The sequence below is a fragment of the Trichosurus vulpecula genome, chromosome 4, assembly GCF_011100635.1.
Source record: "Trichosurus vulpecula isolate mTriVul1 chromosome 4, mTriVul1.pri, whole genome shotgun sequence".
NCBI lineage: Eukaryota > Metazoa > Chordata > Mammalia > Diprotodontia > Phalangeridae > Trichosurus > Trichosurus vulpecula.
Window position 1 is genome coordinate 434,114,791 of NC_050576.1, and position 23,427 is coordinate 434,138,217.

At 42.3% G+C, this 23,427-nt stretch overlaps 1 protein-coding gene across 1 annotated transcript in view; it reads left to right on the forward strand.

The window, feature by feature from the left end:
* The first annotated feature begins 6,906 nt into the window (after positions 1-6,906).
* The window catches only part of TPRG1 (tumor protein p63 regulated 1), a 135,180-nt gene continuing 118,659 nt past the window's right edge, over positions 6,907-23,427 (forward strand). Inside the window, exons 1-2 of the mRNA XM_036758206.1 lie at positions 6,907-7,128; positions 19,119-19,210. Of these exons, the coding sequence (XP_036614101.1) occupies positions 6,907-7,128; positions 19,119-19,210 (314 nt within the window). The remainder of the gene's footprint in view (positions 7,129-19,118; positions 19,211-23,427) is intronic.

Genomic DNA, 23,427 nt, shown 5'->3' on the forward strand with positions numbered 1-23,427 from the left:
TCCTTTGCTCATCCTTCATTCAGCCTCTGCATCAGGAGGGTCTACTTTAGGAGGACGGGAGGTGCCAGGGAACTGAAAGATTCAGTATGAACTCACCATTTTTTATTTAGGGGAAGCAATAGCAGGCTGGCATATTACTGTTCCACTTTGTAAAATGTGAAAATGTAAAGAGCTGTTTGCCAAAACCCTATTTCAATTGGCATGGAGACATAGCTTGTCAGAAAGCTGAAAAGTTGAACCACTAAAGTCCTGTATTTGGGATTCTGCTATTTCTTTCAGAGAGGGAGGTAGGGAGAGAGAGACAGAGACAGAGACACAGAGACAGAGAGAGACAGAGACAGAGAGAGGGGGGGAGGGGGGAGGGAGGAGAGAGAAGGGAAGAAAGTAGGAGAAGAAGAGAAGAGAAGAGAAGAGAAGAAAAGGGAAGAGAAGAGAAGAGAAGGGAAGGAAAGAGAGAGAGATACAGAGAGAAGAAAAGAGAGGTACAGAAAGAGAAAAGAGAATAGATACAGAGGAGAGAGGGAGAAAGAGAGAGAGAGAGAGAGAGAGAGAGAGAGAGAGAGAGAGAGAGAGAGAGAGAGAGAGAGAGAGAGAGTTCTTGTGGAAAGACTCCACACATAAATTCCCATAAATTACCTCCCTTAAATGTCAAAATAAGAAGCTGATCCTTATTTTTATGATATGCCTTGAGTGTATTAACACCCACCCTCCCCTCAGTGGAACGGAGTGAGTGAAAATCTCTGTATCCAAAAAACATTCTGCACCTCTGAGTCTAGAATAGCTCTCAGCCCAGCTCCAGGATTCACCAGTGCTTCCAAGAAGCTTAGTGGAGAAGAACAGCAAGGCTTACTACCAATAAACCAAGAGCCAGTAAGTAGTTACTTGCACAGGGCCATATCAACTCATATCCCTCAAATGCCCTGACATGTCTCTGAGAAGCCCACCTCCCTTCTCTCCTCTTGGTGATTTTCTCCTGAAGCTTCCAGTTTGTGGAGAGGTGTGGGATAGCCTTTCTTCATCCTTCTGAAACTGTACCCACATTTCTAGATTTAAGTACTGTTTTCTTTCATTAGGGACTGGCTTTCTTTTTGACTTACACTTGTATCCCCAGCACTTAGCACAGTGCCTGGTATGTAGAATGTGTTTACAAAGTGCTCTTCATCTTCCTTCCAATGCTCCCTTGGGCCTCTTCCTATATACTTGGCCATTCCTTCTCTATCCCCTTTGCTGAATCATCATCCATATCAAATCCTCTAACTGTGGGTGTCTCCAAAGTGCTTAAAGCTTAGGTCTCTTCTGTCAATACTCCTTCACTTGTTGAACTCATCAGACGTCATGGGTTTAGTTTTCATCTCCATACAGATGATTCCCAGATCAATATCTCCAACCCCAGTCCAATCCTAGATCCATATCTCAGCCCCACTGAGATTCAGTTCTGTGTTACCAATGGCCTATTGGGTATGTTCAAACCATGCCACTTGTATGCTACCCCTCCTCCCTGTTTCCCCTACATCCCCTCCCCATCCAGGATCTTTGACCCTACTCCTGGGTCCCTGACTCTGACATGGGAACTTTTCCCCATCCCATCTGAAACCAAGCCACCACAGCACTTCATGGACATTTCCAAACTGCACATATAACCCTGCCCCCTTTTATCTCTTTATTATGTGTTCCCTTCTTCCATTAGGATGAAACCTAATTTATATCTGCACAGCTTAGCGTAGTGCTTGGCATGTAAGAAGCTTTTGTAATGTTTCTTTGTTTTCATTCATCCATTCCCAATTGGGTGCACCACAGCACAGACCTTGCATACTTGACATGTTTAAAACAGAATTCTATCTTATCCTCCACACAAACCCCAATTCCAAACATCCACATTTCTGTGGAGAGTCCCTGTCCATCCTGACTTCTGGGTTCACAATCTTCGTGCCATTCCCTTATTCTCACATATCCATGCAGAAACCAAGTATGATAAGTTCTATCATTACACAACACCTCTTCTGTCTGTACTCTCCCCACTCACAGAGGTACAGGCCTATTCCAGATCCTCATCAGTTCCCACTTGGACCATTGTAATAGCCTCCCAATTGGTCTCCCTGCCTCCCGTCTCCCTCCCTTCCAATTCATTTTCTTACAGGTTTGACCGTGTCACTCCATTGCTCAGTAAACTCCAGTGACCCCTTCTTATCTCCATGATCCAATAGAAGCCTCTCCATTTGACACTAAGGCCCTTCCAAATTGGGCTACGACCTATCTTTCTACCTTTGTCCACACTTCTTGCCTTCACACATACACTAATAATGGGGAAGGACTTGGCCACACGGCCTCTTGGGCAGCCAGATTGTCTTCCTCTACAGTCCTCCCCGAAGGCACCTTCCCTCCCATTTCTACATCTCTCTGCACATGTTGTTCCCCATTTCTGGAACAGACTCCTTTCTCTCCCAGGACTATGATTTGACTTTGAAATGAAATTCAAGCCCTACCTTTTACCTGAAACCTTTTTGTATTTTCCCCCCATTTATGCTCATACCAATGAAAAACAAAAAAGGAAAACCAAACCGAAAGGCTAATTTGGAATGTATGCTACCTGCATTTAAATATATACATGCTTGCTGTTTGGTCATTCAGTTATATCCAACTCTTTTTGACACCAAGGACCATAGCCCACTAATTCTTTCCATAGGGTTTTCATGACAAAGATACTTGGAGTGGTTTGCTATTTCCTTCTCCAGTGGATTAAGGCAAACAGAGGTTCAGTGACTTGCCCAAGGTCACACAGCTAGTAAGTTTCTAAGGCCAGATTTTAATTCAGGACTTCCTTACTCCAGGCTCAGTGCTCTATCCACTGAGTCATCTAACTGTCTTGTGTATACATTGGCTTCCTGCAGTAGAATGTCCTTGAGGATGGACACTACTTCATTTTTGCCTCAGTGTCCCCAGGCCTTAACATGATGATTAATAAATGACAGCTGAGCTGAGCCTTAAAGGGAACTAGCAGTTGCATGAGACAATTGTGAAGAGGGAGAAGCTTTTAGGGAATAACACAGGCTTAGAAGATACTTAATTGGAGGTTGTTATATGAAAGAAAGGGTCCAGGTTTCACACCTCTGCCTCGTTATTCCCATTGGCTAAGCCGGAAAATCCAGTATCTGACACTGTCAGTTGGTCAACCAACTATCATTTATTAAGTACCTACTATGTGCCAGACACTGTGCTCAGTGCTGGGAAAATGAAGAATGGCAAAAAACATTGCCCCTGTTCTCAAAGAGCTCACACTGTAATGTAAACTGGCAAGCAAGTACATACAAATGAATTATGTCCAGGCTAGCTCAAAAGCAAGCTCAAAGGAAAGATATACCCATTAAGCAAAGACTTCTCCAACAAGGTGGGAGTTTGAGATGGACTGGAAGGAAGCCAGGGAAGCAGGAGGCAGAGGTGAGTGGGAAGAACCTCCCAGATATTGAGCAAAACCAAAGGAAATTCAGAGCTGGGAGATTAGTGAATCTCATGAGGAAAAGCAAGGGAGTCAATGCCACTGTATCAAAGACTGCAAGTGAGAAGAGTACATTATAAGAAGGCTGCAAAGGTAGAAATGATGCTCTGCTAATAAGGCCTTTCAAAGCTGAACACAGATTTTGTATTTGAGCCTTCAACTGCATTGACATAAACTTTCCTTGGAAGCAAATGAGTCACAAGAGTCAAAGAAGGGGGAAATGGTTAATTTACAGGCCGAAGAAAATAAGCGGGGCTCATGATGGAAGTAATAGAAAGGCTCATTTATGAGCCACTCTATTCCCCTCCTCCCACCCTCACCCACAAAGATTTGTGTAGCCTCAGGCTCTTAGGATCACAGGAACTCTAGCTGGGCATGACCACTGTACTCAGTAGTGTCTCTTTCCTCCTGTGGTTCTCCTTCGTGTCTTGCTCCAATCTACTTAATGTAGATGGGATTCTGCCTGCCATTCTGGGCCATGGCAGCAGAAGGTGATAGCTCTCATTCTCTCTCACCCTTTCTCACCATGTTTCTTCAGCCATCCTGGTCAGTCTCTATTTCATAACGACCCAGCCTACGGCACTGACTGACATTACCTGTTGCTGACTGCATAGGAATCCCTCCAGCCATCTCAGTGAGGGAGTTCCTCAGGTAAAACATTTCCTTGGAATCCTGCCCCATAACTAAAAGGGGGATTACCCATTGCCTGGAGAGGTTGTCTTTTTTTTTTTCTTTTCTGCATCCATCTCAGACACTGTGCCTTGTGAGAATCCCTACTCTGGGTTTTCCCATTGATGATAATTCCTGATGGCTTCTGGACTAATGGCAACTTGCCCAGTGCTCACCTTTGAACATCACTTCTCTTGACTTCCTTCAAGACTTGGTTTAAATCACACCTAATTTAGGGATTTCTGCCACCCCCTCCTCCTAAGTTTCTAGTGCCTTCCACTCTAAGCCTGCTTTCCATCTTTTCTGCAAATATCTTTACAGGCAGGGATCATTTTTGACTGTTTAAAATTATCATCAGCTCTTACCACACTCCTCACATATAGCAAGCATTTAATATGTCTCTGTGAAGGCAAGATCAAGGAAAGACTGCCTGAGAGACCATCCTGCCAAGTCAGTCTTCTTCCCCACTGCCAGTATGGATACTACCCCTGTATCCAGGCAGTGCCCCTCCCACCCAAGTGAACAACTTCTGGGAAAGTTCAGCCTCAGCAGACCTCCCCATTTTGTCGCTCAATTTCCTTTTAGGCCATTTTGCACAATTTGGCACGGGATTCTCTTTCAGCAGCCTGTGAAGTGGGGAGGGGTAGGTGAAAAATACTTCTGGCACTGCTACATTTGATTCATCTTCTCCCTTTGAATTTACGTAGCTGTGACATTGTCTTAGGAAAAGAAAAAAAAATAATAAAGCCTCCCCCATTTTGCTGCTGGGAAACTGGGCCCCCAGTGAGTAAGCAACTGTAGGTAAGACTCCTAAAATAGGCAGATACTCCAGAAAACATCCCCACCAGTTGCTGAGTGGCTCTGAGATCAGCTGTCAGATATGCTTATCAGCAAGAATTATACTAACTTATATACTTCCCTTCCTGATATTGGGAAAAGGCTGAACAAATGAGGGAAGGCAGGCTGGGAACATAGCACTTGGGCTGGATTTATTGCCCATGTGAATTGGGCAAGGTCTTATCTTTCAGTGCGACTAAGGTATGCCTAGAGCTTAAGATCTACTCGATGAGAAATCTAGGAATGGGTAGAGGATGTGGGAAGGGAGAGCACCTCCAACTCCAGTGTAAATAGCAATGAACAGGGGTGGGGGGGCTCCCCTTATTTCTCTGATATGATGCTCGTGTACCTGGAGCTAAGTTCAAATTTCTTTGGGATTGTCCATCAGGCTTCCCCATACTCACACCCATAGCCTGTAGAAGACTCTGTGAGAAATCTCTTTTCCCCTGAAGCACAAGGACCCTTTGTCTGGGCCTCCCTGCTTCCTTCTTTGTTTTGAAGGAAACCAGTGAGAGGAAAGGAGGGAAAATGGCCCTAAGTGAAATTATTCTCCTGTTTTCCATCTACAGTCATTCACTTTATAACCTTTTTTAGGGAGTGAGACTTTGGCTGAAGACCAGATTGCAGAGAGAGGACTAAGACTTTTTCTTCACAAGATCCCAAGGGTCCCTATCTAAGATAGAGGGACCTTGAAGAGAACTAGCTCCACTGAGAAAGCCCAGTAGTGGGACTAGAATGCTATAGAAATAATGGCAGTAAAATTTACCATTTCAATAGCCCTTACAATGTGAAAGGCACTGTGTTAAACTTCAAATGTGGCCAGAACTTGGAAAGCAGTTCATACCCAGATGTACCAATGGATCTTCGACTTCTAAGGATGTAGATATTCCTTTCAAAGATACAGATCACCACCCATCCATGTCTGCCTATCTTGGGCAACTCTTTTTCAGGTTACACCATAAATTCAACATTGGGAGACTACCAAGTGATCTTGGGCCCTTCCAAGAACCCCACGGATAATTCTAAAGGAATCCAAATGCACCCTTCCTCCCTGTGTTCTGGAGAGATCTCTTTTCTTCTGCCTCAGATGCTCCTCAAAGCACTCTGTTTGAATCATGCCATTATCCCATATTGTCACTTGAACTTTTAGTCTTTCAAAGTCAAATGCTTCTTCAAAGGAACTGAATATTGCACCTACTCTTCCCCTTTTGGGGAAACTGATTGGAGAAACTAAAGAAACTCACTAAATATTAATTTAAAAATAAGAAAAAAGGCTGTGAGTTTTGATAATGCAATACATAATAGAGTGGACCACCAGTCCCTGAAAGATATTTTAAAATGGATATTTTTGTGTGGGCATGAGTGCACGTATGTGAGCAATTTAGCATAAAGACCTTACATGCCTCATTTCTCAATGTTCTGGCACAAATTGGAGAGGGACAGGATTTCCATGGAGTCTTAAATGTGTTTCGAGTCAGGTGCATTTTCAAGTTCATTTTTTTTAAATTCCTAGGCAGGGATCATCAGATAAAATTTTTCTTCTCATCTCTTGTTCAGTTCCTTGTCCCCCTTTGATGAGGGCGGATGGAAATAACTCCCGTCTCACTCCCTTTCCCTTTTTGAAGCAGTGATTGCTGTCTGCCATCCAGCCCCCTGCCTTCACTCTGCCACAGATGGTCTCTAATTCTCTCTCCCTGGAGTAGCCATGAAAAGATGCAGATGGTATTTTAGGAGTCTGTGTCATTAGACTAAATCTACTCAGACCTCTAGTTAGTCATCTCAAGGGGTTGTTTGTCAATTTTTAAGAATTCCAAACTGCTAAACTTGGGCTGTTTTGTAGCAGCCAAAACATACGTGCTTCCCTCTCATCCAATACTGTCTTTCCCATCATCCTTCCAGGCTGTAGAATGTCGACCATTGGCAGCTTTGAAGGGTTCCAGCCTGTGGCACTGAAGCCAGATGGAGATGATCAGCCCTCAGAAGGAGACAGCCTCCCAGTTGATGAAGGGAGCTCAGGCAGAGATTCAGTGCCCAGCAGAATGGCAAGACAACCTAGTGTGACCGAATCAGTTCTCTACCCAAATCCGTATACCCGGCCACATTGCACACGCAAGTACTTTGTTACTCGGGTAATGGATCCTTGTTTCTATTTCTTAAACCACATCACAGATTTCATGGGAGTGGGCAAGAGGGTCTAGGCTGGCAGGTCTTAGGAATATAGTGTCATCTAAAGCATTAAAATGAAACCCTGGGATAGCTGGTGACTGGATCAACGTAGATTAATGGGATGCTCTAGCTTGAGTTAGAAGACTCTCAGAGGCCATCTTACTGAAACTTCTCATTTTACATTTGGACCTGAGACCTAGAGAGCTAAAAATGACTCATCTAAAGTTTTTCAGCTAAGTAGCAGAACCATCATCCAAACTCAGGCTCAGTAATTGGAAATTCATTGAGTTCTTCATCTTTCTCGAACCCAGTTCAACATGCTCTTCACTTCATTCACTAATTCATTCATTACCACATTCATTGATTATATTCCTTCATTTTACATTTGACAGGTGTCTGCTATGAGCAGGGAGGTGTGCAAGACAGGACAGAAATAGATACATAGCAGCATTTTAAACTCCAACTGCAGAGAGGCAGGCCATACACTCCAGTGATTATAATAGATGAAGCACAGGAGGATTATTCTGGGCAAAGACAAAAGTGCTCTTTCAGCTGAGGAGGAGGAGGAGGAGGGGGGAGAGTAGCATGGAGCAGATGCCACCTAGGATGGGCCTTGAAGGCTCTATGTATAGTGGCAAGTCCTAGACTTGGAAACCCAAGTGCCTGGTTGTGACATGGGGGTACTAAGATGGGCAGTGGGGAAGCACGAGTGTAAGGGGTGGCCAGAAACCCAAAGACAGGGAGAGAAGGAGCAGCAAGAGAAGGATGGACTCATGAGTAATTAGGCTAGAATGTGCGCTATGTACAAATGTATAGATGGATGAGTGGATGACATGCTAGACCCCCAGTCACCTTCAAATCCTCTCTTCATGCTTCCTAGTTGAGGGCATCAGGTGAGACTTAGTTTTCTCATCCCTAAAACAGGGCTGATAATATCTGATAGGGTTGGAGTTTCCAATGAGATGAATTCTGCAAATCACTTTGAAAATCTTAAAATCTTATCTTTCTGCATATATACATTTACCATATGTACACATACAAATATACATCATGTCCTTATGTATGCGTATGTGTATAGATAGGTTTGGACTGGACCTGTGGCTTTATCGTTGTAGGAAACTCCTAGTAATGAAACTTCCTCCATGCAGATGGATCAACCATCCAGTGAATCCATCCATCAAGAAATATTTATTAAGCACCTAATATGTTCCAGGCACTAGGCTAACCACTGGGAATACAAGTACAAAGAATGTGGACATCCATTCTAGCAATGTGCTAGAGTCCTAATGGTACTTAGTAGTCTTAGATACTTGGGCATGGTACTACGAGTTTAGGTGACTTCCTCAGTAACACGGACAGAATGGTAGAGACAGGATTTGACCCCATGTCTTTCTGACTCTAAAACTTGTTTTCTCTATTTTCTGGCCTACATTGCCTACATACACACACACACACACACACACACACGCACGCACGCACACACGGTGTGCATATATACATATATGTAGGTATGTATGAAGCTGTGTAAATATGTATTTATGTTTCCATGTGCATGTATGTTTAGATGCATGTTTGTATGTATTTGTGTATATTCACATATCTATATGAATGTATATATATATGCGTATTTATGTGTGTATATGTGCATGTGTATAAATATGTATATATTTGTATGTATGTATATAAAGACAGAGAGAGAGAGACAGAGACAGAGAGAGAGAGAGAGAAGTGTACATATTTAGATATTTTCAGTTGTGCATGATCCTTTGTGACCCCATTTGGAGTGGTTTGCCATTTCTTTCTGCAGCTCATTTTATAGATGAGGAAACTGAGGCAAACAGGATTAAGTGACTTGCCTAGTGTCAGGCAGCTAGTAAGTGTCTGAGGCCAGATTTGAACTCAGGAAGGTGAATCTTCCTGACTCCAGGACTGGTACTTTATCTAGTACAACACCTGTTTCTATATATGCATATACACATACATACACAGACATACACATACAGGCACATGCACACACACACGTGCAAACACACTACAATGCATGCATACATGTGAACGTGTATGTGTGTACATGTGTGCATATGCATGCATGTGTATGTGTGTGGGGATATGATATGGATGGATGCATATGTACATAAATGTGTCTATATCAATGTGTATATATAACATATATAAATAATAAATAATAATGTAATAAATGTGTTTATATAAGTACCAATGTATCTGTATGTATGGATATGTATAGATATATATCTATGTGTGTGTGCATATCTATATTTATGTATATCTATATATGTGTGTATGTATGTATATGTGCATGCATATACCTAGATGTGTCAAGATGTGTATATAAACAATTTTTGAATTCTGAATTTCTCAATCCAAAAGTTTAAAAATTCAATTATAAAAAGAGGGTTTCCTAGGTTTTTCAGAAAGATTGTCCATCCAGTTTGGGTCATATTGAGTTTGAGATGTGATTGAGACATGGAAGCAGAGCTATCCGATAGAGGTGGCAATCCAGGCCTGGGTCACTGATCAGGACTCGGGGGTCTATTGAGGTGATAATCGGAACCACAGAAGAGAATGTTTGCCATAGAAGAGAGTTAAAAGAAAGAAGAGGGCCAAAGTCAGAGTTTAGTAGATACTCAAATTGAAAGAGTTGGAAAGAGGACGGATGAGGAGCCAATGAGGGAAAATGAGTTCAAAAGTTCTTTATACACATACTCATGAATGTATGCATATGTCTGCAAGTATGTATGCATGTATGTGTATTATATGGATATGCATATACACATATACACATGTATGTATACATGCATACATGCACACAGACATACAGCTACACACACTCTCTGTCTTCACATGTGAATGCAGTGTGGTGTAGAAGATAAAGAAAACCAGCCTAAGAATCATGCAGACATAGAGTCTAGTCCTAGGTTGAATGCATTCTCTCTGTGTTACCTGGAGAAGTTGCTCCACTCAAGGCTATTAGGTGCTATATAAAATGGAGCAAGAGGAAATAGGACTCAAGAACCAGCTGTCTCTCAAGCTAAGGAAGCAGAGATCAAAGCAGAAGGGATGGTTTGACAACTTTGTCAAATGCTATTGTGAGGCTAAAGAATGTGGCTAGTGCAAAAGCGATAAGAAAACAAACCATAACAAAAATTAGAGACATTTCTTCTATCCCCAAGAAAACATGTAATGGCAATGAGACATATGCTTGAACCACCATAAGCTAGCCCACTGTCTAGCCCTTTGCCTTCTGTAGTATTCCCATTCATGACCCATGTGGAATCCTCAAAGGTTAAATCACTCAGACGGGGCAGTAGCAAACACTTCAATCCATCTGAACTTGGTTTCTGTGGCAGCAGAAAGAAAGAATGTCAGTTTGGTTATTTAAATTTTCATATGTGCTTGGGGAACAGTGTTTCAAAGATGCCTGAGTATACATAATTGCCTGCACCAATATTCCAAGGAATAGTAATTGTGTCTGTGTAGGTACATATGGATCGTCAACACCTACAATTATATAGGACCCTGTGCTGTACACCCACACACATTTATTTTGACAAAATGAATCATAACATCTCAGAGTTGGGAGGGAGCTCAGAGACAGAGAGGCTAGCCCATACCTCACCAAGTATCACCTCCACCATGCCCACCAATTGGCCTTTCAGTTTTTTTTCCTTTTTCCTCTCCAGTGAGGGGAGACCCACTACTTCCTAAGGAAGCCCCGTCCTCATAGGACAGCTCCAAGTGGGAGGAGGTGTTTGCCTGATACAATCCATTACTGCTGATTCTATCACCTGGGAGACAGGCAGAACAAATCTGCTATCTCTTCCATACAACAGTTCTTTGGTTATTTAAAGACCTCCATGATACCACCCCCTAAATCCTTTATTCTCCAGGCTAAACAGTCTTTATTCTTTCAGCTAATCCTTCTATGTCCTTAGTTCAGTGTCCTTCACCATCTGACTTGCATTCCTCTTCACACTGTAGAACTTCTCAATGTCCTTCCTGAAATATGGCCTCCAAAACAGAGAACAATTGGGTTCTATTCAGACCAGAGTAGAGTGGATCCATCACCTCTGAAGTCCTGGGAATTACTCCCCCCTCAATGAAGCCAGAGATTTCAGAATCATAACTGGCAGCCATGATCAAACCACTGACTCACAGGGGTTTGCTTTCAGCTAAAACTCTCAGCTCTTTTTCAAGCCAGTGGTGGTCTAACCATTGTTACCCCAGATTTGAAGCCGAGTATAAGACTCCACTGGAGACGTCTTTCTTCCCATTTCACCTAAAACCATGAATGGCAATTAGGTCAAGCTGGTCATTCAACTAGCCCCAAATCCACTTAACTTCCTGACTTTACATTTGCTAGTTATAGCACCAAGCACTTCAACAAATGGAGGCATGAACTGTGACTCTGAAGGGAATTCAATAAACCAAAAGAGCTATTCTTTGTAGATCACATTTTGCACAGTGCTTTTCATTTATAAGTTCTTTCATCCTCACAAAAACTCTGTAAGGTAATTAATATTATTAGACCCATTTTACAGATGAGGAAACTGAAACTGAAAGCAGGCATGTGACTTGCTCAGTGTTAGATGGTTTGTAGGTGTTTGGATCAGGATTCTGAGTCCGAGTCTCATACTCTTCCACTGCTCTATCTACCTTTCTTACTTTAAATTCAAGAGAGTTGTTTTCTGATCTTAATATGTCTGGGCCTTAGTTTTATTCTTTGTTAAAAACAAACAGAAAAGAACAGCAATTGACTAGATAAATTCCAGCCCTAAATCTATGGTTCCATGATGGGTTCAATCCACTGCTTGTGAGCTACATGACTTTTAGTGGGTCCCTTCCCTCTCTCTGGCATCAGTTTTCTGATGTGTGAAATGAAGAATTGGACGAGATGACCTCACGATTGTAAGATTCTAGGATGCTCATCTGCACAGAACATTCCAGATTCCCCCTTCCTCCCTTTAGAGTGAAACACCTCTATTTCCCTGGTGAACCAGCGCAGTTCTGAGTACCTCATATTAGGGTAAAGAGCTAGACCAGGGAAGCCCAGGCTTGGGCAGAGTGCAGAATACAGTATATAGAATGTGAGAAGAATATAGATTCTTCTTCTTCAAAGTAACATAAAGTAAAACATTTTATTAGAGATTGCAAAAGCAGTAGTCCTAGGATATACAGAGCAAGAAGAGACTCAAGCCATAACCACATGGAACTCTGATAAGAGTCAGAAGCTCTTGAGAATCCTAATCTGTGATGGGGTGCATAGACACACTTAACCAGCCAGAAATTGGGGGTCAGAGGATCATACATTCAGAGTCTATTAAGTCCAGCTCTCCTCATTTTACAGACGAAGAAACTGAGGTAGAGCAAAGTTAAGTGATGGGACTAAGGTCACACAGATAGTAAGCACCTAAGTCAGGATTTGAACTCAGGTCTTCCTTCCTGACTCCGAGTCAAGTACCCTATCTCCTACACCAGGTCAGGGAGGAACTGGGCACAATGGATACCTCAGAAAAGAGAACATTCCAGATTGGTTATCTGATTGACCACTTGCCTAAGACTTAACTCATATCCAAAAGGTGATCTTCCCTTAGGCCAAGTGAAGGCACTGAGGATTATTTTCTCTTAAGGAGGAGTAGCCTTGTTTCAAAGTCATAGAATAATTACTCAGAGTCAACTTTGGGAGTCTGGGAGTAGCAGGAGAAGGGGGATGTAGTAGTGTTGGCAACCTTGAATTTGGCAGAATGTTAGGAGCTGGGATTTTTTTCTTCTACTCTCCCTTCCTCTACCCTTTCTCATTTTCCATCTCTTTGGTTCCCCTGCTCCTATAGTTAGTGTAGGAGAAAGGGAAGAAGGTAGCCAGAGATTCACCACATCTTCATCAGTCTTGAGAACACACAAAATAAAACCCAAGTGGGTACCAGACATAAAAGGCATGGAAGAGCTCTATGAGAATCAAAACAACAAATATTTAGCAACAGGGCACCCCAGAGTCAATCAAGGATATTTCTGAAGATGTAAGAGTGGCTGTCAAATCAGATAGATGTTGGTCTGTTGCCTTCAGCCTGACTCATTGAACTTCCTGTTGCTACTTCAATGTTGAGAAGTGACGCTGCTGACTGACCTCCATCGTGGGCCTTTGCTGTGTTCTGAAAAGCTTTCTGGGTCTGTAACTTGCTGGAAAGAGTTTGAACTGGCTCTGAGTGATTCTTGAGAAAGAAGACCAGCCCTTGATGTACATGATTCATGTACCAAAAGGGTTTTAGACAGTGAGCTAAGAACTGTAGATCAGGGCAGATCTTGTTCTTGTTATCTAAAGACACCCAAGGGTTGTCTTTTAAATGACAGAGAAGTCAACTCATGAGGCAGCTGAGAACACTTAGATAATGGTTTTCTTAGCCAGAGAGATCATGAAAAAGTACGATGAGACATTCAAGGCTGAGATGAGATCATATTGGCAAACTTTGGACACCACTAAGCACTGAGTGTGTGATGATCCGCTTGGCCAAAATCAGTTAATGGATGAGAGGACAAACTGAGAAGGGCATCTCATATGTACCACAAATCTGTTTGGACAACCCTTTCTCACTGTTTTAGCTCATTTGCTATTAAAGCTTAAATACAGCTAATGCAGGCCTCATGTCTTTTTTGAACAAAAGTACCACTCAAGGCTAAAGACTCAAGGTATATTATGATAATTGCTTTTCTTGTGGAGACTGATATTCCAAAGCAATGTCTTATGAAAGGAACAATACTCGAGCCACATGGGGAAAGATATTTTTAAACTCCCTGTAGGACTCTATATTCGTAAGATACCTTATCAGAAAATTGAAAGAAATTGGGGATGGGGAATTATCTCTAAATTTATACTTAAGAATGTAAATTACATACAAACTAATGGGACTCAAACTATTTGATCTTTTAATATTTAATTAATGGTTCCCCATGGCCTTTTTATAGCTCGTGTGGCATTGTGAGTTGGGAGAGTTTAATAAGCAGGTTTGGGGCTCCCCATTGTGTTGTGAGATAGCTCTGCCGCCATGACACTGACTTGGCTGGAGCACTTCCCCTCTTTCTCTCTCCACTTCTTTCTCTGAGCCCCCCTACTTGCAACTGTCTACACAGGTATCTCCTTGGTCTAAACCTCTGACAACTGAGAGGGTAGGTGGCTTATCTACTCCCCTCTCTACCCTATATGGTATGATAACATGATGATGGCTGTTGATCCTTCTGAGAACAGATGCTCAGCAGGGTCAGCAAGGCTCCTGCCTGAAAAAGAAATGATCTGCCCCCTCCTACCCTCACCCTGGCAAAAGAAAAGTTGTGATAGACTTTTCTAATCATAACTCATTTTCATGAGATCTCGTTGACTCATATTATGGTCGTTCTTAAAGGCTTGTGCTGTTCTTTCAAAGATAATGGTTATTCAAAGGTCTTATTATCTATGGGCTCACAGGGAGATTTCCATTCTAGGGGACATGAACATTTCCCCACTGAATCTTCAGGCCACATCTATTACTAAAATTGGAGGCTGTGAGTCAACAGGAGGACTCCTGCCTCCTCCAATGGCCAAGGGTGAGGAAGTTTTGGAAAGCCATGGCTGGACAGAATCCCGGAATCCCACTAGGCAATTGGTTTTTAAGCTTGTGTGTCCTAGGCTACTCTGGAAGTCAGGTGAAGTCTACAGAGCCCTGTGCAGAAGAAGGCTTTTAGGCAGAGTTGGAAGAATGTGGGCAGGTAGATGGCAGAGTGGATGGAGCACTAGACCTGGAATCAAGAAGACCTAAGTTTGAATTGAATCTCAGATACTTACCAGCTGTATGAACTTGGAAAAGTCGCTTAACTTCTCTTTGCCTCAATTTATTCAATTGTAAAACAAGGATAATAATAGCACCAACCTCCGTGGGTCTGGGGGAGTAGCAAATGAGATATCTACGAAGTTTTAGTATTGTTCCTGGCACATAATACATGCTATAAAAAGGCTAGCTATTTTTATCACTAAATACAGTTTTTCTCTCACACATACACATTCTCTCTACACATATTTATACATAATAAACATATGTACATGTACATGTGTACACATGTATACATATATAAAGAATCTTCCGTATGGTCACGCAGCTAATTGGAGGAGTTGGTATGGTGCTAAAAGCCATATCGCCTGACTCTCATTTAACTACACTAATGGTTAAGAGAAAAACAAACCATGTCCAAAAAGATGTTTGTTTTCCCTGAGGAAGCATTTTGGTACTTTCTCTCTCATAAAATCTGACTTGGCTTCCTAGGAGTTGGTGACAGGCTCTAACCCAAACCTAGCTAACAGATCTGTTTCTATTTGCAAGAGTAGAGATGCAGCCTTGGGGGTGGGGTGGGGGTGTTGTATTTTGTAACTGTCATGACCTTACTACAAATATGGAATTGCATGAGGACATGGTGGTGCCTGTCTGGGGTTGATTAATTTACTCTAGTCACAGTGACAGTCCAGTGGACAGCATGAGTCTGGGGGCTTGGTCAGAGCTTCAGCCAGAACCAGAAAAGGGGGAAAAATCCAAGGGGCAAGAGGCAGGACAGGCCAGACCTAAGGGATGACCCAGAAGCAAGTGGTCAAGGCAACTTATAGTAGGAGAGAGCACACTCAGGCCTGGCTGGGAGGCCAGAGTTAGAATGTATTGCAAAAGTGTTAGATTGGTCCTTGGCAGAAAATGAGTCAGAAAATTGGCAACCAAATAAAAATTGGGTCATCGGAAATCTTGGGCAATAGTCAGAAACCCAGAGAGCAGAGGAGCTCAAGGGCAAAGTCCAAAGGAAGAGAACTCTCCAGAAGCAATTAATTGAAGGGGATGTCTAAGCTAGAGAAGAGATGAGTTGGGGTATGTGTTTTAAGGGAGGAGATAGACACTGGCTTAAAGTATTTGAATTAATGTCTTACAGAGAGATTCTCATTGTTCTCCTTAACCCCACATGTTGGTAAGCAAAATAGGCTCCTTAGCACTTAGTTCAACAAGTGCACTTGAATAGTTTGGCTTTTGTTTCCTTTGAGTAATTCATTGAGCCTTACTACATGCTAAGCCCCAGGCCCAAACCACTATTAGGTATAAAACCTTAGTGGATGTAGATTGGCAACTAAGGTGGGGCCCAAGGTGGGGCTAACTCCAGGGAGGGCCTAGTTTACATGTCTGGGAGAGCAAAGGCTCTTAGACCACGTGGGTTTAAGTCCACCTCTTTGTGACAATTCTCGGTCACGTGGGTGAGTCGCATGTGTGACTCACTCCTGACGCTGAAAAAGATATAAAAACCAGGGGTTGGCTGTCTGTTCTTTGGAGCTCTTTGGCACAGCAGTGGTGGCGTGTGTGACTCTGGGCCAGCCCTTGTTCTGAGCTCCCGGGCTGAACCTAGATGTTGGTAACTATGAATCTGTATTGGGTCTGTCTGTTGATGTTTGTAATTTGTTTGTAATTTGCTCTGAAGTTCAGTGTGCTGGTCTCTTCCCCTGAACTAAGTGAATAATATTTGTATGATAAACTAAAGTAAGCTTGTCAAACTCTTCACCTTGCTTTCCTTAGTTAAGCAGATCCAAAGAACCTGTGCTGTTGGCAGCTTTCTGGGTGCTGGCTGAGGGTGGATCTTACATCCCTACAGAAGCTGCTAGCCGGATTGTTGAAACACCCCAGAAGGCAGAATTATGACTGTGAAGAGGCAAAATTAGTATCAATGTCAGTTTAAAAATATCATTCTAATGATTTAAATGAGCTTTGAATGGCTGTTAGAAGGTAGTGAGCTCCCCATCACTGGGAATATTCAAAACAGACCTCAATGACTGAGGCAAGAGGTTTTTGCGTACCTTTATTAGGACCTGTGTAAATCACCAAGCTGACCATCAAGATGTGGCCTGGAGGAGGAAGGTGGTGCAGAGAGAAAAACAGTGGCTGGTGACCACACAATCAGACTCTGGTGACTCCCAAAGAAGGGCACCCATCAAAGTGTGCAGGGATTTACTGAATGAACTGTTCTATGACTTTTGTTCCATTAGTCCTAGCAGGCTGTCTGAGGTGAGAAGTTCAGCAGCTTATGCAGGGTCACACCACTGAAAGGGGCAGTGTGAAACTGGCTTTCCCAGACTACACTCCAAATTCATTAGTTTATATGTAATGGATGCTTCACATCTAGCATGGCTTCTCTCCCCTACCTTCTGTATTCTTCTTTCACTCCCTCCTCCTCCTCTCCCTTCTCTTCCTCTTCTTCCTCCTCCCCCTTCTCTTTCTCTCTGTATCTCTGTCTATACTTCTCTACTTCTCTCTTTATCTGTCTCTCCATGTCTCTGTCTGTTGTTTCTTTCTGTATCTGTATGTATCTGACCATCTCTGTCTCTGTGTTTATCTAATTCTGCCTTCATTTCTCTTTGTATCTCTGTCTCCATCTCTATCTCTCTGTCTATCTTGTTCTCTGTCTCTATTTTTCTCTGTCTCTCTCCCTCTCTTTCTTTCTTCCTCTATCTTTAGCTCTCTTCTCACACTATGAAATACCTGGTACTTATTAGCTAAAAATAAGTCAGTTCCATTAAACAAAATCCTATTAATCACCTGCCTTATATTAGCCACTGGGTTGGGTGCTAAGGATACAAAGATAAAACCTCTTGTTCCCAAGGACCTTACATACTAATATATACATCCCATATAAATAAATAGAAGAGAATCTGAGGAATGAGAGAGAACTCCCTCCTGGAAGGTGTGGGGGGGGTAGATCAAGAAGGCCTCTCAGAAGAGGGAGCACCTGAGCTGAGTCCTCAGAAGTTCTGTGATGAGGAGGGAGGCCATGGCAGACAGGGAGTGTGAGGGCTCAGAGACCCAAGAAGCAGCATCCGTTTTGGGTGAGAGCTACATTTTTGGTTTAGCGGTTTAGCACGAACTTACAGAGTTTGAAGGAAAAGAATGTGACGCAAAAGCAGAAAATGAGGAACAGATTGCAGAAGGTCCTTAGTGTCAAGCTAAGGCACTTATATTTATATTGCACTGTGGGGGCAGCGGAGGCCACTGCAGGTTTGGAAACAGGGTTGGCAAGGAGAGATGTCTTAGGAAGACACAGCTTACTATCTCTTAGGAAACTGATTTCAGCAGCCATGTGGAGAGTGACTTGGGAGAGGGGAAGCACTCAAGCTGGGACTCTCATGGGGAGGCTATTGAAATGATGCTGGTAGTGACTGATACCGACCAGAAGCAGAGTGGGGGCTGAGTGTTTGGAGCCAAAAGGGAAGACATGATATCTATCGTCTACCTAGATCTCAAAGGGCCCTCAGATGCCATCGGTCCAACCTTATTTTTACAGACAGAGAAACAGAGACTCAGGGAGGTTAAATGAATTGCCAAGGTCACACAGGTGATCAGCATTAGGCTGGAGATTTGAACACAGATTGCTTCCCTCCAGAGCCAGGGACCTCTCCAGGGTACTACATAGTCTCCCACTGTTGGGGAAGATGTGACAGAATTTGACAAAATATTGGACTAGAAAATGGCCGTGAAAAGTTAGTGAGTATTTGAATAGGAAAAATTCACCACCATAGTGCAAATTGCTGATACATTATAGATAACAGAATCTGACTCAGTTCAGATGCCCACAAAGCACCCTTTACAATGAACAATAACATTAGCAGTAAGAAAAATTTGATAAAAGAGGTTAAGAAAATATGTGAAGGCATAGCAGTGATAATGATAATCAGCAAGCTGAAAAATGCTGGAAACTAAACAAAGTTTGAATTTGACAACTCCCCAATCACGCTTCACAGCCTGAGGATTTCCTTTGGGCTTGGACACCATTAATTTCTAAGAGACGTAATATGCTGCCATTTGTGCAGTCTGCCCAAGAGCCTTGTGTTCAGAGATGGAATGTAGGGATCCATTGTGCTGCTTCCGTATTGTCTGACCTTTTCTCCTTTCAGCCAGGGGCTATTGAGACGGCCAGAGAAGACTTAAGGAACCATGTGGCAGAGACAATGGATGAAGTTGTTCAAGGTTTCTGGCTCTTGACAGAGTGAGTAGCTGCTGGATGGTACTTGGGTGGTTGGGGTTTTCATGATTGGACTATATTAAAGAATTGAAAGGGAAGAGGAAGAGGCCATTTCTAGCAAGTATCGCCCAAAACAAAGGATTTAATTAGAAGTCAAAGGTTCACTGGGGCTATGTGACTGATGATCAGCTAAAGCAGGTCCTTTAGGGAAACATCACCTAGGCCTTTGCCACACAACGGTTGGCTGCCTAAGAAACACTCGCTATGCAATCACCTTTCACAATCAATGAATGCGTGGTCGAAAGCCCTTAAAGTTCTGGGAGGCACTATGTTGCCAATGGTTTTGAGTTTCTTTGTAAATCACTGAAATCCAGGATGGCCTAAGATGGAGCTCCTCCAGGCATGCTTTCCTGTTCTCCTAGCTCAGCAGTCCTCCCCCTCCCTTCTTTCTCCAGAACCTCATTTTCCCTTTCCCCCTGCCTCCCTTTTCCCTCCCACCTTCCCTCCCTCACCCTTTCTCTTTATCTCTTCAAATCGTGAAGTATCATGTATATTCTCTGATTAGATGCCATAGCTGGAATGTGTGTGGGGACATGTAAGATTTGATCTTTGCACACTCACAGCCCAAAGCAGGTCATAGCACATAGCAGATTTTCGACCAATGCTTATTGCACTGACAAGAATTGGATGTCCAGGAATTTGGAGTAAATGTCAGCATTGGGTGGGAGGGAGGAATAATGATAAACACCGTTACTAATGATTATAATAATAACAGCTGTTGGTTAATGGTTTAAAGATACTTTTCAGACATGATCTTGTTTCTGTAGCAAGTTATTATTAGGCCTATTTTAAAGGTGGAAAACTGAGACCCAGAAGTATTGAGTGACTTGCCAAGAGTCATACAGCTAAGAATGAACAGGATTGGAGTCTGGGCCTTCCTGACATCAAGGCCAACGTCAGGATAAGCTTCATTAGGCTAAGCTAACTCCATCTTACTAAAGATCGGTTCCCTTTTCTTAGCAAAGAAGCTTCTGAATTGAATCAATGGTCTGAGCTCAGTGTGAACTCAGGTTCGTAAGTGAGGAGAGAGTGCAAGGGGCTAATGGATAGGAAGAAAGGGTGTGGGGTTCTGGTGGGACATCAAGAGCTAAGCCAGAATGAACCTGTAGGTGGGAAGAATCATGAAAGGAGAAAGAGAGGGCAGGTCTGAGCTATGGAAGAAAAGGGAAAGACTGAAGAGGGCCATCAACTCTAGAAACAACTCTAGACAGAAGACTTGAGTGAATGCCCCCAGTTGTACCCACCTCCTCAGGGGATGAGGTACAATCCAAGAACAGGCCTGTTCCACCCCTCAGCTTTCCCCTGGTGCCTCCCTATTACTAGACATAGTAATATAATCTTCTTCTTTTCCCTACTAGAGTAACCTCAATTTGTCCTGAATCAGAAACCAAGGACTAGTTAGAGAAAAATATAAATAGAAACTGAGGAAAAGGGAGACTGTCAACTCTCTGTCCAAATGTCAGGAATTTGCTAAATGGGGCTTAGAGCCATTTTCATGGTACTCCATATTTTTTTTTAATTGTAAGCTCTCTAAAGCAGTAAAGGAGTGAACCACCTGAACCTCAGGTGCCATCTTGTTCCTATCAGATTTAATATGAGTTAATTATTTTATTATTTATTTTTATTTAATTTAAGTTTATTATTAACATGAGTTAATTTAAAAGGCCTGCTATTGGAGAAGAGGAATATATGGTCAATCGATGTATTTCTCCTTTTGAAAGATGGAGCATGAGTACTAGTGGTGATAAGATGAATAGCTCTCAGTCATCTGTGAGAGCTGCTTAATTAAAGAGGCAAAAACAAAAAAAAAATAAACAAAACACCTCCTCTTTGGGATGGTCCTTGTAGGAGGCTGACTGTGGCCTCCTCCTCCATAGCTCTGGCATCAATCATATTCCATTAGCTTGGCCCCTGATAAAAGGATCATGCCTTACTAAATGCTGGGTCTGAAAAGTGAATGAAGGAATGGAAGTCACTTATATAGAGAAAGTCTTGCCATGATATTTGGATATAACCTTTTTGTATCCCCCTTCTTTCAAATATCTGGCTTTACAAAAAACCCTATTTAACTGTGCTTCTACAGAGACCCCACAGAGGTCAATGAACTGACATCAATTAATTGCTCTAAGGTTAGAGCAATCTGGAACCTGCCAAATTTTCTTGTTCAGAGAATAGACATTCACAACCAGCTATTCCAGCTACCTCATTTGGCAGTTGAAGAAACTGAGGCATAGAGAGAGGAAAGGACTTGACTAATGTGCAAAGCTCATAATGACTTCTGTCCTCAGCTCTGCCAGAGTCTGGCTGTGTGATAATGGACAAGTCATTTCTTCTCACTGGGTCTCAGATCCTTCATCAATAAGGTAATTATGCTAGATAATCTCTAAGTTCTCATCTTACTCCAGAAAGCTAGGATCTGCGATTCAGAATTCAGACCTTCTCCAAATCTCATTTAGCACTTTGTCAATTACTTGGATGGTCTCTTTGGCTCCCTCAAGCTCTGGTCAATTCAACTTTATGGAAAAGCTAGGAGACAATGCAAGGATAGACAATGGGAGGAAATGATAGTGGAAAACTAATTCTAATTCTCCCAATTCTGAGGCTACCATAACTATGATCCAGATACAGCGGGATGAGCCATATATGTCAATATGTCAAGTACCCATGGATTTCATCTGAGTGGGAGTTCAAAAAAAGATCTTGCTCTATGAATTGCTTATAAGAAAGAAGGATTTTGCCTGAAATAAGTAGCATTTTCAAATGATGGGCTCAAAGCATTAAGGATGTTTTTTGCCAGCTGGAGCCAGCAGATCAATATTGCATGCAAAAGACATTTGTGATTATAATACATTATTATGTAACACAGGTCTTTGACTTATATTTTTTTTCACTAACTTCATTTTAGTTATTACAACTCAGATTAAGACAGAATACTTTAAGATTTACAAAGCATTTCCCCCACAACAACCCTGTAAGTGTGTGATGCAAATATTATTACCCCTACTTTACAAAGGGAGAAACTGAGAATTGAAGAGTTCATTCCATTTAGTTCTGTTCACACAGATGCTAAGCTCTGCAGGATCCTGGAAGTTAGAGCATTTTCCCACTGTCCCCTTTCCTCATCGGACAGATAGGAAACTGAGACTCGGAGAGTAGGTATGACCTGGAAGTCACAGTGGTACTGCATAGCAAGAGCAGGATTTGAATCTAAGTCATCAAGCTCCAAGTCCAGTGCTCTTTCTACCACACCACAGTTGAGACCTGGTCTCGTGACTACAAGTCCTCCCCCTTTCCCATCATGCTTCATTTCCCCCAAATTAGAGAAAAAAGAATACCCAAACTACAAATGGATCTTATTCTTAAAATTTATTTTATAAGACACACACACACACACACACACACGCACACACACACACTCAACTTGGAAAGCATTTTTCCATGGACACTGAACATGATGGTCACATTCTCAGGCTTACCCCCAGAAACTTATTTCATATATAAAGTAAATGAATGAATCAATTGATAAATAAGGATTTATCATAGTCTATTATAGGCCAATATTGTTGTTACCGTTGCCTAGACATTTTGTAGTCATGTCCATCTCATCATGGCCCTTTTGGAGGCTTTTTTGGCAAAGATGTTAGAGTAGTTTGCCCTTTCTTTCTCCAGATCATCTTTACAGATGAGGAAACTGAGGCAAACAGGGTGAAATGACTTGCTCAGGGTCACACAGCCAATAAGTCTTCCTGACTCCAGCACCAGTACTCTATCTACTGTGCCACCTAGCTGCCCATCGATGTGCTAGGTACTGAATAATATAATCACATAGATCCCCCTCTCATGGCAATCTCACTCCCTAGCTGAAAGTCTCTTCTCATTTGTCAAGAAATTCAAGATCACTTTATTTGAATGAAAAAAGAAAATTCTCAACCATTTTCTATGTGCCAAGCACTGTGCTAGGATATGTGGATACAAATATAAGCAACTAAGACAGTCCTTGACTGATCCCAAAGAGATTTTATTCTAATAAGGCTATGAAGGGGAAAAGAGAGTGGAAAGAGAGATGATGAGAGGTGAAGGTCCATGTGTGGCAGCAGTATATTTTGGAAACACCTGGAAGGTCATGTGATCAGTAGGTTTGGGCAAGGTAAAGTGAAAAAAAACTCACTTCTAAAACAAAG